Below are 13,327 nucleotides of genomic sequence, written 5' to 3'. Positions count from 1 at the left end.
TAGTCCACAGTATTCGGTGAGCCAGTTTGTGTGAAGTGCCGGGCCTTCCCATTCCAGTCCCTGCACAATTGAAATTGCAGGACCCAACTGGGCGCGAAGGGTTACTAGGAAGCGAATTTGCCCCTCCGGTTCTTGCGGTCATTTAGAGGCGGTGGATGGAGCCGGACACCGGATGAAGCCGAACATTAGCCAAAGTATTTCTGGAAAATCTCTCATTTCCCGTCGCCACACTGGCCCCTGAACTCTACAGCACTTAACTGCACAGTTTTTTTTTTTTTTTTTTCTTTTTCAGGGTTGCATTATTTATTGGAATGGTTGTGTACAAAGTGTTTATAATCTGTTTGTTTATGTAACTATTATTTTCTCTAATTACAAAAGTAGGCAGGCCCATTTACAAATATCCATTGTAGAGAGTTTTTTTTATAATGTAGGACTTGCCGACACGCAGGGACTGCTTCTACTAACACCCAGGGTCTATCATTTTCAGCAGCGGCAGGCGGAAATTCATGAGCAGTGCCTGCAGCGGAGCTCGCAGGGCGGTTCCCACCCGCTGGTTGCTAGGGCACGGCCCTGCCGCTGAATTTGGAGGCTAGCGATTAACTCGCGGGAGCAGGGGTCTGTCCCACCCTGGGGGCGGAGTTAGTAGGGGGCGCGGGACTCGGAGGGAGCGCGTTCCCCGCCTTTCCCTCCAGGTGGCGCTATAGGATCGTGGATAAAGTCGCGGGACCCGGCTCCCCGCGGCGGTGGGCGCCTAGGGGCGGAGCCAAGGCGGGGCGTGAACTTGCATCTGCAGTTGGCTCTGGATCTGGGGAAACTAGCGATCCCGGGCCGAAAGTTATCGACACTCTGAGGGACTTCTGTACGCCACGCAGAAAAGGGAAAAGGGGGAGGTTCTGGAACAGGGAGAGAGAAGAGGAGTCGTGACCCCCGAAAGTCACTCGATCTTTCTCATCTGCCTATAGGATCCCTCTCCTGTACCTGCAATTCTTCTCACCCTCGGGCGCGCTAGGTGCTCTGGACACAAATGCAAGGTGGGAGCTGGGTCGGTGTCTCCTCACCCCTAATATCTGGGCCTAGCCAGGCTTGCAGCGCTCTAGTACCCAGGGTATATGCCAGCATTGGATTTCCGCGGCAACTTCCCGGGCAAGCCAAGAAAAACAGGCGTGCTGTTCCTCAGTTTGTCCAGAGGAAACCTTTACGCCCTTCCCTTCTGGAGACTGAGAATGGAAAAAGTGAGTTGAAGAATCCCAGTGCGGCCACCACGTGTAGTATCTTTTGCTCTTTTCTTCCCAAATGCACCATTTCTCCCATTGTGACTTTTTCACCCTGTCACAATCATACCTAGCCCTCCACACCACGTACAGGGCCCCAGTGTCAGTGACGCACCGCCTCACTTAAGTTAAATCGTCTCCTTTCCCTTCACCCACTTCCTCCCCAATCACACAGCCACAAAGATACACCTAGTATTGGGCATCCGGAAAATGCCACAGAGTGCAGAAGCCCTTATCAGAACACACACACACTTTCCAGGGCAAAAGAGAAAGAGACCATTGGCAGGAGACAAAAGCAGGTTTATTTGGGCTCTGGGGCCAGGGATGCCTAAGGTGTGAGTTAAGGCAACTCAGCTGGTTGTCAATGCCCAAAGGGCAGGCCAGGGGAGGGAGAAGGGGTGACTCAGTATTGAAGCCAAATCTCTGCATTTCAAGTCCCTGGCCGGAGACCTCGGGAGTCAGTTCTGGGAGGGCATGGGTTTCTAGTGTTCCCTGGGGTCTCTGTGCTTTTGCTAGGATTGGGGGAATGGTCTGGGGGCAGGAGCCTTGAATGCACAGCCTTCATTTCAGTAACGACCATTTAATTTGTTCCTTGGCAGACTGAAGAACCTGGGGAGGGCGGGGTGTGGAAGGTTGAGAGAATTACTGGGTGGAATTCAAGTACATTAAGAGTGCAGTGGCGGGTAGGGGGGATACATGTCCTGGCGATCCCCAGTCACTAGGTGGCAGCAGCTCATCTCTGCCTGCTTTAAGGGGGGCTGGGCCATCAAGACGGAAAGAGCCGCCCAAACTGGCTGCAGCCAGCAACCAGCCCAGATGGGAGCTGGCCCAGCCTGCCCTCTGTTTCCAGCATCTGCAGCCCTGGGTGTGGCAGCAGCCTTGTCTCCCCCACACCATGCCATGCAAGCTTCCACCCGCAGTGCCACGTCCAGGCAGAGGCGGGCCCAGGCCTGACACTTCCTGTGCCCAGACACCTCAGCAAACCCCTAGCTCTAGCTTTGGCTGGCAGTAAGTCCTCAACACCCCACCCCAAGCTGCTGCTGATGTGGCACAGCTGGCAAAGGGCTCCTGGGCAGGCTCTGCAGAAGGCCACCTGCACTCAGATGTGTTCACTTTCATATCCTGCTGCGAAACCACCTCAGCCCCACATTTACACAGATCCATGCAACTGTGCACACACCATGCAAACACGGTGCAGACCCCACCTATGTCCCTTAGATTGTCCCTCCAGCCATCCAGCCTCACTCCCACCGCAAGAAGGCTGATCCCACACTGTATGTCCCTTCTTCCTGCCCACTCCCCCTCCTCTCTCAGGGACAGCCTGGACCTGGAGTTCTCCTGCAGTTCTCAGTAAAGATCTACCTTTCTCCTTATTTCGTCTCCCATTCACTACCTGCACATCCCTTGGTGTTTACTCAAGAATTCCATTAAAAGTGCTATGTCTTCATTCTTTCCCCCATGGAAAACAGGATGTATGCCAAGAGCTTTCCATGCTTTAGCTCGTCTAATTTTCATAATAACTCTATAAGGAGTGTCCTGTGATTATGCGAGGCCCAGAGAGGTAGAATAACTTGCCCTAGGCCACCCAGCTTGTAGGTGGTAAGGCAGATGCGTCCTTTGGATGACTCACACCAGCGCCCCTGTTCTTATCTGCTCTGCTCATTGCCCCTTAACCTCTTTAGCCCTTAAAGTTGCCATGTGGCTGCATTCATCTCATCAGGGTAGGAGGAGGCAAGGAGAACTGGGAAGGGAGAGGCCGCGTGAGCATGAAGGGCAGGTACAGCAAAGGGCACCACACCTGGAGCCCCACACTGAATGGCATGGGCCCATCTCAGCGTTGGCCACTACAGCACGAGGTAGTTAGTGCCAGGGCAGGAAGCTCCATAAAAGCAGGATTAGTCTGGGCAGAGAGACCTGCGGGCAGACAGAATGGAGGTCAAGCCTGACAAGTAGGAAGTTTGAGCAGCCGGGAAACCAGTCAGGCCGTAGATTTGGAAACCTCAGCCCTATCCCACATGCACCATCAGATAGGACCATGCAGGGGACTGGCGGGCATGGACTTTTCCACACTCAGGGACAAGGTGCAGCCCAAACTGGTTGTGCCAGCGGTGAGAATGAGATCCCACGGTGGATTTAAGTGTCCCTTAACAACCTCAGTGTGGACCCTAAAGAGCAGGGGTGAGGGGTTAGAAGAAAACTCCTATTTGGGATCCTTTCCAGAGGCCTGAGCCCCCACACTGCTTGGGGAACAAGTGACCCAGCCATCTCCAGCGTGGGTAGCTCCTCCTGGGCTTTGACCCAACTATACCCAGCTAGGAGATAAGGTGAACTGCTGGGAAGGCATCATCATTTATTAATACCCAAGCTCCACATTACCATGGGGACCCTGGCAGCCTCCAGTGGACTGTCTCCAAGAGGTGGCCTGACACAGTCATCCCTTCCCTCCTGCATCCCTGACTTCTCTGCCTGGAGAGCCCCACTGGGTCCCCCTGGGATGCTCTGTTCTCCTCCCTCTAGCCCATCTCTGGCCAAGGTAGATGGAGAGGGCCTACCTGGGCCACACTGTGTTCCGTCAAGCCGCTGTCATCCGCCTATGGGGGAAGCAGAATCAAGGTGGTCAGGCCAGGGCAAGGGTAGCGGGTGACGAAAGACAGGTGAGAGAAAGGGGCTTGTGGGTGGTGAGCGGATGCTGTGATCAGGGGATCCAGAACTGCATGTGTGTCACTTAGGGGAAGTTCTAGAGCCCTTGGAAACCAGCATCCTCAGGGATGTCTCTGGGACACGGTGGGTGGAGAGTGTGGGGGATTAAAATGACCTTCTCATCCAGACATGAGAAGCCAAACTGGGTGGGGAGATTCCATCTCTTCCCCTCCAAGGCCAAGTTCAAGGCAAGGCAGCCACCAGGTGTCTCTGTGAGGATTTATTTATTTCCTCAGTCTGTACTTCCCCCCAGGGAGGAGGGTGAGGTATTTGTAATTGGCCAAGGGAAGAGGACAGAGATCTCTTTTACTGGCTGACATCCCTCCAAACTGCTGCTCCCCTCCAGAAGTGCATCAACCCAGTGGCTGCTTCTGCTAGAGGAGCTTGGGTTCCCTTTGCCCAGACACAGGGAAGACAGGAAGTACAGACGATGGGAAGGGGAGCCTGGAGGAGATGGGAGTAAGGGGGGATGCAGGATGACTCTTACCCTAAAATTCACTTTCTGGATCACTTGCTGGGGGTCACTTTCCAGAATCACGCTACAAAGTGAGAGAGAAATGAGGAGGAAAATCAGCCCCATGCTTTCCTTGGACTCTGCTCCCTGCTAAGCCCTTTGCTTCCCTGCCATATTCTGCAACATCCCCGCTCCAAGGTACTTGGCCCACCCATACTCCTCAAGCCAGAACTCTCCCTCACCACGGAGCCCTGATTCTCACATACTTTGTCATCACTGGGCAAACACTTGAGAGATCAGGCCAGGGTAGTCCAGTCTAGATCGATCAAGTTGTCAAAAGCAGGGGCTCAAAAAGTGAGAGCTCTACAAAGTTCACTTCACCTCTGGGATGAAAGGTTGGATTCAGAAGCAGTGAAGGAAGAGAAGCCCCCTGGGGTTCCTATCTGGTTTCACTATTATTTTCTGCCATGGGGTTGTGCTATACGTGAAAGAAAAGGAACTGCAAAATCAGAATCTACCTTCCCTTTTTTTTTAACTTCCCTTTTGACAGACCCAATTATGGAGGCATTTCTCGGCTAGTTGGCACTCTTTGATGATGCCCTGGGGGGTGTGCAGGGGGAAGAGTTGGTCACTGTGGGTGAGAAAGGGTCCACAGGAACTGAGTGACCGCTCCTCCTCACCCAGTGAGCCTCCTATAGGGCAGAAGGAAGTGAGAGACCTTCTCTCAGGCTCATCACAGGGGCACCTGTAGCCTGAAGTCCCTCACGAGAGGTCCTTTACAGCGACCATTCCAGGCCAAGGTTCAGGACCAAATGTTGCTTCCACGAATGCTTCCCTGTTTTCTAGAGGTACAGATGGGAAGCTGATAAAACTTACAATCTCCCTTGTGAAAGCCCTGCACCTCATTTTATATTTGTAACTGTGTTTCTTGAAGAAGTTCCACACCAAATTTTATATACAACTTTTATATTCCACAAAACCTGGTCTTATTTCCCTCACTGTTGGGTCCTAGCAATTAGCACAAGGCCTTGCAACAGCAGCAGCAGGCAGTCAACAGACAAAGAGGAAAGGAGGGAGGGGTGGAGGGAAGAACCCCACAGCACCCCATGTCCCGGGGCCCCTGTCCCCCAGCAATGTGCATCAGTGCCACGGGAAGAGCACAATCTCTGGAAACATGCACAAGTTTTAGATCCTGGCCCTGCCATCCCCTAGTCATGTAACCTTCGGCAAGTCACTTAAATCTCTGAGCCTCTGTTTCCTCATCCATTAAATGCATGTAATCACAGGCATGTGGATGTCTCACAGGTGATCCGTTTCCATTATCCTTTGCCCCAGAGCCAGAACTTCTTTTTCTCCCTGAATATTGCCCAATCCCCCCTTGGAAATTCACTAACCAACCTCTCATAAGAGCTCCCAGCTTCCTAAGACTATAATCTTACACCAATAAGAGGAGATAAGATTTACTGAAGGAGAACTATGAACTTCACCTGCATCACCTCATTTAATCCCACATCCTTTGAGGCAGTTTCCTTATTGTCTCCATTTCAAAGCTGGGGAAAGGAAGGAAAATAAACAGCTAGCCCAGGTCATGCATGCAGTCGATGCTAGAGTGAACCTCTAAGAGCAAGAGGTGTAGCTGCCGCAGGGCTCTGCCTGAATGAAGTCTTTCCAGGAAGGGCGGGTGTCTGTGTTGCCTGCTTCTCCTGGGCATTGGAGAGCAAACCATTCCCTCAAAACCTTGCCTGGTCAACAGTCAGCCATAGTTTGACATCAGATTACTTTCTTGTGTGCTTGACTTTGGCTAACATTGAAGTCAACTTCCATCATCATGAGTGGGCTTGGGGGATGGGATCACAGGGAATATGCTGGAGAAAGGGAGGGAGAAGCTGGCCAGAGAGCCAACAACATGCTCGGTGCAACCTAGAGCTGACGACCCTCAAGGCCACCTCCCACTGTGAAGGTTCCTGACTAGTCCCTTTTCCTCTCCCACTCCTCACCCGCCATCCACAATCTCATCCACCACCAGGAAGGCTCCGTCCATGTTCTCTAGCAACCAGCGCTTCTCCACGTTCTTCCTGAAAGAAGACACAGCTCTGGAACCTCCCTGTGGCATGGCCGGGAGGAGCCAGGTCCTTGCCTTAGTGAGGTGGACCTGCTCTCTCCAAAGACTGCCTCATTCCGCACCCTCCAGCCCCTGTCCCCCCACAAGCACAGGGAAGGAGAATGTCAAGGGGAGTGAGGGTGGCACCTGGGCAAGGGATTCCTGAGCAGAGGACAGGTCTGCTTCCTTCGGCCCCTCATGCTCAACTCTACCCACGCTGCCCCCGCCGCTTTGGGCACTGATCCTATTTCCACCCTAAAGCACTTCAGGTACTACAGCGCTATTGTAGTTACACATGTCGACTGTGAACACTTATTTTTGGTTATCCGAGTTTGATTTACCCAGGCCATGTTCACTGGAGAAGATACCAGATCACTCAAAGGGAATGGAGGGAAAATCACCCTGAGCACCAAGTCAAAAAACCTTGAGCTTGAATCTTGGTTCTGATATAAACAACCTGTAACCTCAGGCAAATCACTTAGCTTCTCCAGACTTCATCTTCTGGCCATACCATTGTTTGATCAGGTAAAGGGCAGGGGCCTTGCAGGAAGTTGCTCTGGCTCCAGATTTCATCTTGTGGAGACTTAAGGAAAAAGCAGGGAACCATCCTGCCTGTGATGTACCAAGGTCTGGGGGATGGGAGCCTTGGAGGACAGAGGACCTCACTCACCTTAGGACGTGGTTCAGGGACTCAAACAGGCAGGTGAGAACAGACATGAGCATCAGCTGGTGAGGAGTGGATATGGGAGGAGGAAAACAAGAGAGACTGAGGTTGAGAAGGCCAGAGGAAACCTCAGAACCTGACTGTTGGACAGCTGCCCCTCTCTAGGGAGGATAAGGCTGGAGCCTGGCTGCAACTTGACCTGAGAGGGTCCCTCCCCGTGTTTGAACTGGGAAGCACTGGAGTGCCTGCTGTAGGACACTGAATACATCCTTCTCCAGTGATGTATAATAGAGACAGAAGCTCCCGGCAGAGGACTCCTTCTGGTACCCAAGGAATCGGAGGGGTATCATGGATATGCATTGTTCCAGAAAGAACCATTCTGGAGGCTTCCAGTTCCCCAGAGTCTAGAAGCAGGGATACCAAGGGTGAGCCGCCCAGCTTCTACCCCAGACTCCAAGCCACTCCCCCACAGAGAGACCCTCCTTGTCTCCCCAACCTCCTGAATTCACCTCGTTCTCGTAGGATGAGCCCACCACATACAGGAAGAGGTCAATGCTGCTCTTGTAGACAATGGTCATGCCCCCGAAAAATGCAATCTCACCTAGAAGAGAAACGGGGTCTCAGTTCTGGTCACCTCTGCCTGGCCCCTTCTGCCCATCTCCAGCTCTGCACCTCTCCCCCTATTTCCTTCTTCTTCCCAAGAACACTTGCAAAGGAAATTCCAGTCCAGCCCAGTGGTTAGGACTCTGTGCTTTCATTGCCAAGGGCCGGAATTCAATCCCCAGTCTGGGAACCAAGATCTCACAAGCAGTGGCCAAACAAAAAAAGAATCCTTGCAAAGACTAGAACCCTTGGAAAGACGGGCACTAGGGACACTGCCATTGGGCTACTCTGTGTCCCTGCTCCAACCCTCTACTTCATTCCTAGCACCTGACTGCCTCACTCTGAGAAGTCAACAAACCTGGTTTAAGGCTGACCTTTCACCCACATGTGCAATGCCTCTGACCCCCAGGCTGGCGGTGGCCTCTTCCACTGAGAGGACTCCAGGCATGCCAGAAGCAGGTAGGTGGGAGCAGATGGCGGTAGGGGGTGGGTGTGTGTGTGTGCTGGTGATGGGGAGGAGGGTGAAGGTTCACCAGAAGGGAAAAGGGAACAGCTGGGAAGGGGAGGAAAAAGCACCTCTGAAGAAAAGTGAATGGCCTGTGGGCACGTGAGGCCGACAGGGACAGCTGCGTCCAGGCGGAGATGACGGTGTGCATCTGAGGGTTCTGTGCAAGGAAGAGGAGGACACTTACTGTCAGTTCGGCTGGTCTTGTTGAAGACGTTTTTCTCGAAGGCCATCTGCTCTTTCATGGAGGGGAATGTGTCATCATAATACTAGGAGGAAAGGAAGGAGAAAAAGTGACAGCCGTTCCACAGGATCTGGCTCCTCCCTGGATGGGTGGCAGGGTGCTGGCCAAGTGGGACTCTGCTGCCATGCCCCCTCTCCTCTTGACTGCCCTCTACGCCTGTCTGCTATTTCCCCCTAAACACAAATTCTGAGCAAAGAAAGTCATAAAAAGTAGAGGAATTTTGAGGCCTGCTTTTGGAGTCCTGTCCTGATTTCTTGGAGGCCTTTGTGCATTCAGCAGATGGCTGGGGCGGTCACTAGGCCACATTGTTTCTACACTAACCTGAGTCTACAGGAAAGAAGGCAGAGCCAGGGGCTCTTTACCACAATAATATCATAACAGCTATTTTATTATCCACATTATATGGATGGGGTAACTTCCCTGACACCTCACAGTTTAAGGGACAGAGCTGGGATGCAATGCCAGTGATGGTCTGACTTCAGACAGGATTATGGTGAAGATCCCCTGAGAAGGAAATGGCAACCCACTCCAGTATTCTTGCTTGGGAAATCCCATGGACAGAGGAGCCTGGTGGCTACAGTCGCAAGAGTTGACATGACTTAGCAACTAAACAACAATGACAACTATGGTGAAGATGAACTCTCTAAGGGAGAGTTCCTGGCACACACTGCCTAACGAAATCAATGTTGTTTTGTTGGGTTTGATAAGACTCTCTCTCTGACTCAGTTCCTGCATTTGCACATGGATGTGATCTGCCAGGAGGAGGCCCTGGAACCTCTGGTTGCTGAGCTACCTCTGACCATCTGCTAGGGCAAGGGACGGTCAGCTCAGCTTCCATTTTATGAATGTAGATTTTGCCATCTAGTGCCCCATCTGCAGGCAAATTAGTGGTCTCCCTGCCAGCCACTGTTGTGGTCAACAGGCTCACTGCAATGTCATGAAGACAAAAAGTTTCAGCCTAAACAATCTAAAAAGTCTACATTGCATTTCATAGCTAGTTTAGGTGTCACAGCCCCACTATAGTTAATTGTGTTGATGGTAGGTATTTATTTTTGGATCATTCTAGTTTGGTTTGTCCTGGCCATGATCACTAGCATATTTACCAGATAACTGAATAGTTGGTGCAGAGAAAATCATCCTCCTGAGCTTCAAGTCAAAATAGCCGAGTTTGGATCCCTCGCTCTGATATTAGTACCTGTGACTCCAGGCAACTCTAGCTTTTCTAGACTACCTTTTCCTCATTTATGAAACAGTTGGATTAAAATCTGGGCTATAAAATCCTATCTGTTCTAAATCCTTAGTGTTTACCAAGCTGTAAAAGCAAAGCAGAGGGTACTTGTTCAGAATTGGGGGACCAGGAATCCAGGGTCCCAGGCCAGTGTAAAGGACGGTGAGAAGACATTCTGGGGAACATGAGTAGAAACAGAACAGACAGCCCCTCCCCGCTTTGGGAGCCAGCAGTCTGACAAGGCAGGAGGATGGACAGGATGACCTTTGGAGGGGTCTCAGCTGGGCTGCTCTGTGTTGCAGAGCCCACAGTGGGGTCTCTCCTGCCAGGTGAGTCAGCTGGGTGGGGACTTCTGGACTTGGGCCTGTGGCACAGTGTCTTCAGGGGCCCTCCGGTGAGGGTGGGAGGTTACCTTGGCCAGCAGGCGGTGTCCGTCATTATCTAGGATGAAAACGGCCTTGATAGTGTAGAGGGAAGGTTCCTGCAACTGACACGGGGGAGAGCTTTGTTGGCCCCTAAGCCAGCGCAGACCCGTGTCATTGGCTCTACGGGATCTGCTGATCCCAGGAGTCCATCCTCAGGCCAGCGACCCCAGCCCCAAAAGTCCACAGCTGGTTCCGGCCCAACCCTATGCCACATGGACCACTCCGGTTCCCGCTCCCTTCCCAGGCAGATATCCCACTGCAGGCCCCGGGTGGGCGCTGTGCCCATTGGGTGCAGAAGGTCCGTCCGGGCCCAAGTTCTGTCATGCACTGACTGCTCCAGAGCCCGAGTCGGAGTGTATCACAGAACCTGGGCCGGGAGGACAGCGGCGCCGAGCTCCTCCAGCGGCCCCCGGCGCCCTGGCCCGTCGGGCTCCAGAAGCACACACGTCAGCCCGCCGCCGGGGCGGCCCCGCGCTCCCTAGCCCTCCGGGAGAGACGCAATCCAGCCCGGCCGAGTCGTCCCCCGCCCGCTCCGACAGCTCCAGAACTTCGCCCACGCGGACGCCGCACCGGCCTCCTCCCGAGTCAGCGCGGAGGAACTTTTCTGCCGCGCGGGCGCCGCCCCTCCCAGGCCAGTCCCGGCGGCACCAAGTTCCCCGGCGCCCGACCCGTGAGCTGGCGCCCCCCGGCCCCCGGCGCCGCCCGCTCCGTACCCGCAGCCCCGCGGGCTCCCCAGCTCGGGCGGGCGGCGCCGGGCCCCCAGTCGGGGCGGCCGCGGCCCCCTCCCCCGGGTGCGGACGTGGCCAGGCCTCTGGCCGCTGCATTCCGCTCGCTGCCTCGCGCTGACAGCGCCGCCCCGCCCCGCCCCGCGCCCCCCGGGCCGCCGCCGCTCCTCCCCAGCGGCCGCCGGCCTCGCGCCCGCCCCTCTCAGCCCCTCCGCGCGTGTCCTTCCTTTCCCCGAGGCCCTTCCCTCCTCGCCCTCCCTCCTCTCCCTTCCCGCCCTCTCCGCCCTGCGCTCACACCCCAGCTCTCCTCCCCCTGGCTCTCCTTCCCCTCGCCCCCCTCGGCCCCTCAAAGCCCAGAGCTCCTGGCATCCTCAGTTTCTCCCGACCGGCCCCCTTTCCCTCTCCTGCCTTCTCTCTGGCTTGTGGGTTTGGTTTGCACCGACGTCCACAGGCTGCCCTGAGGCCGTCAGAAAGCACAGGCAAAGTCCAGTTTGTCTCTGGACTCCTGGTAGGTACCGTTGGCACAAACACATCAGGTCATCCTTTGGACTTCAGAGACAGGTCCTAGCAGCGGGAGCAGATGAGGACAGCTCTAGAGAGACCCCTCTATGCAGTAGAGTTTCTCCCATGCCTCTCCCGCCACTTGGGGAAGGGGGTCATGGCGCCCGGACACCTCTGCAGACACGGACACAATCTGAAACGAGACAGATACCCAGCAGTTCAAATGTTCCACCTGTGAATGGCATCAGGCTTTGCCATGCTTTGGTTCCTTTGGCCTAGGTATACTAGGTGGTTTAATCACTATGTTGTGTCCGACTCCTTCAAACCCAAAGACTGTAGACCCCCATGCTCCTCTGTCCATCAAGTTTTGCAGGCAAGAATACGGAAGTGGGTTGTCATTTCCTTCTCCAGGATCTTCCCAACCCAGGGATTGAACTCTTATCTCCTGCATCGGAAGCATATTCTTTATCCCTGAGCCACTGCTGCTGCTGCTGCTCCTGCTAAGTCGCTTCAGTCTTATCCAACTCTGTGCGACCCCATAGATGGCAGCCCACTAGGCTGCTCTGTCCCTGGGATTCTCCAGGCAAGAATACTGGAGTGGGTTGCCATTTCCTTCTTCAATGCATGAAAGTGACAAGTGAAAGTGAAATCGCTCAGTCGTGCCGGACTCCTAGCGACCCCATGGACTGCAGCCTACCAGGCTTCTCTGTCCATGGGAGTCTCCAGGCGAAGAGTACTGGAGTGGGTCACCATTGCCTTCTCTGCCTAAGCCACTAGGGAAACCCATTAAGTATACTAGAGGACTTTAGCTTCAGAATCCTCAAGGCTAGTGGGAAATTAACAGTACTTCAATGGCACCCCACTCCAGTACTCTTGCCTGGAAAATCCCATGGAGGAGGAGCCTGGAAGGCTGCAGTCCATGGGGTTGCTGAGGGTCGGACAGGACTGAGCGACTTCACTTTGACTTTTCACTTTCATGCATTGGAGAAGGAAATGGCAGCCCACTCCAGTGTTCTTGCCTGAAGAATCCCAGGGACGGGGGAGCCTGGTGGGCTGCCGTCTATGTGGTCGAAGAGTCAGACACGACTGAAGTGACTTAGCAGTAGCAGCAGCAGGCATTTACCCATCACTATAGTCAAAATTCTCCAGGTCAGGCTTCAACAGTATGTGAACCATGAAATTCCAGATGTTCAAGCTGGATTTAGAAAAAGCAAAGGAACCAGAGATCAAATTGCCAACATCTGTTGGATCAGCGAAAAAGCAAGAGAGTTCCAGAAAACATATACTTCTGCTTTATTGATTATGCCAAAGCCTTTGACTGTGTGTGTGTGATCACAACGAACTGTGGAAAATTCTTAAAGAGATGGGAATACCAGACCACCTGACCTTCCTCCTGAGAAATCTGTATGCAGGTCAAGAAGCAACAGTTAGAACTGGACATGGAACAATAGACTGGTTCCAAATTGGGAAAGGAGTACGTTAAGGCTGTATATTGTCACCCTGCTTATTTAACTTATATGCAGAGTACATCATGAGAAATGCTGGACTGGATGAAGCACAAGCTGGAATCAAAATTGCCAGGAGAAGTATCAATAACCTCAAATATGCAGATAACACTACCACTTACGGCAGAAAGCAAAAAAGAACTAAAGAGCATCTTGATGAAAGTGAAAGAGGAGAGGGGAAAGGTGGCTTAAAACTCAACATTCAGAAAACTAAGATCATGGCATCTGGTCCCATCCCTTCACATAGATGGGGAAACAATGGAGACAGTGACAGACTATTTTCTTGAGCTCCAAAATCACTGCAGATGGTGACTGCAGCCATGAAATTAGAAGAAGCTTGCTCCTTGGAAGAAAAGCTATGACCAACCTAGACAGCATACTGAAAAGCAGAAACACTACTT

General features: G+C 53.3%; 1 protein-coding gene and 2 non-coding genes across 5 annotated transcripts; 1 reads left to right on the top strand and 2 right to left on the bottom strand.

Annotated features, from left to right (window-relative positions):
- Positions 1–1,550: 1,550 nt before the first annotated feature.
- Positions 1,551–11,355, bottom strand: COPZ2 (COPI coat complex subunit zeta 2). Of its 3 annotated transcripts, none has more exon segments than NM_001206922.1 (9): positions 1,551–1,880; positions 3,824–3,862; positions 4,459–4,510; positions 6,423–6,500; positions 7,197–7,252; positions 7,700–7,791; positions 8,486–8,567; positions 10,183–10,257; positions 11,218–11,320. In NM_001206922.1, coding segments are annotated over 9 exon segments (594 nt in total). In that variant the 5' UTR covers positions 11,290–11,320; the 3' UTR covers positions 1,551–1,832.
- MIR152 (microRNA mir-152) lies at positions 10,493–10,578 on the bottom strand. The gene has a single exon (NR_031026.1). It is a non-coding gene; the product is annotated as a microRNA mir-152 (primary transcript).
- MIR148C (microRNA mir-148c) lies at positions 10,501–10,571 on the top strand. Its single transcript, NR_036377.1, has one exon. It is a non-coding gene; the product is annotated as a microRNA mir-148c (primary transcript).
- Positions 11,356–13,327: the final 1,972 nt, after the last annotated feature.

The sequence above is a fragment of the Bos taurus genome, chromosome 19 (assembly GCF_002263795.3).
Source record: "Bos taurus isolate L1 Dominette 01449 registration number 42190680 breed Hereford chromosome 19, ARS-UCD2.0, whole genome shotgun sequence".
NCBI classification, from domain to species: domain Eukaryota; kingdom Metazoa; phylum Chordata; class Mammalia; order Artiodactyla; family Bovidae; genus Bos; species Bos taurus.
Note: the sequence above shows the minus strand (reverse complement) of the source record. Positions and strands in the feature narration are given on the sequence as shown.

Coding starts and splice junctions, on each gene's coding strand:
- COPZ2 (XM_024980452.2), bottom strand. CDS start 11,019: ATGCAGCGGCCAGAGGCCTGGCCACGTCCGCACCCGGGGGAGGGGGCC. Junction 8,568..10,182: donor GACACCGCCTGCTGGCCAAG/GTAACCTCCCAC, acceptor CTTTCCTCCTAG/TATTATGATGACACATTCCC. Junction 7,792..8,485: donor CAAGACCAGCCGAACTGACA/GTAAGTGTCCTC, acceptor TTTCTCTTCTAG/GTGAGATTGCATTTTTCGGG.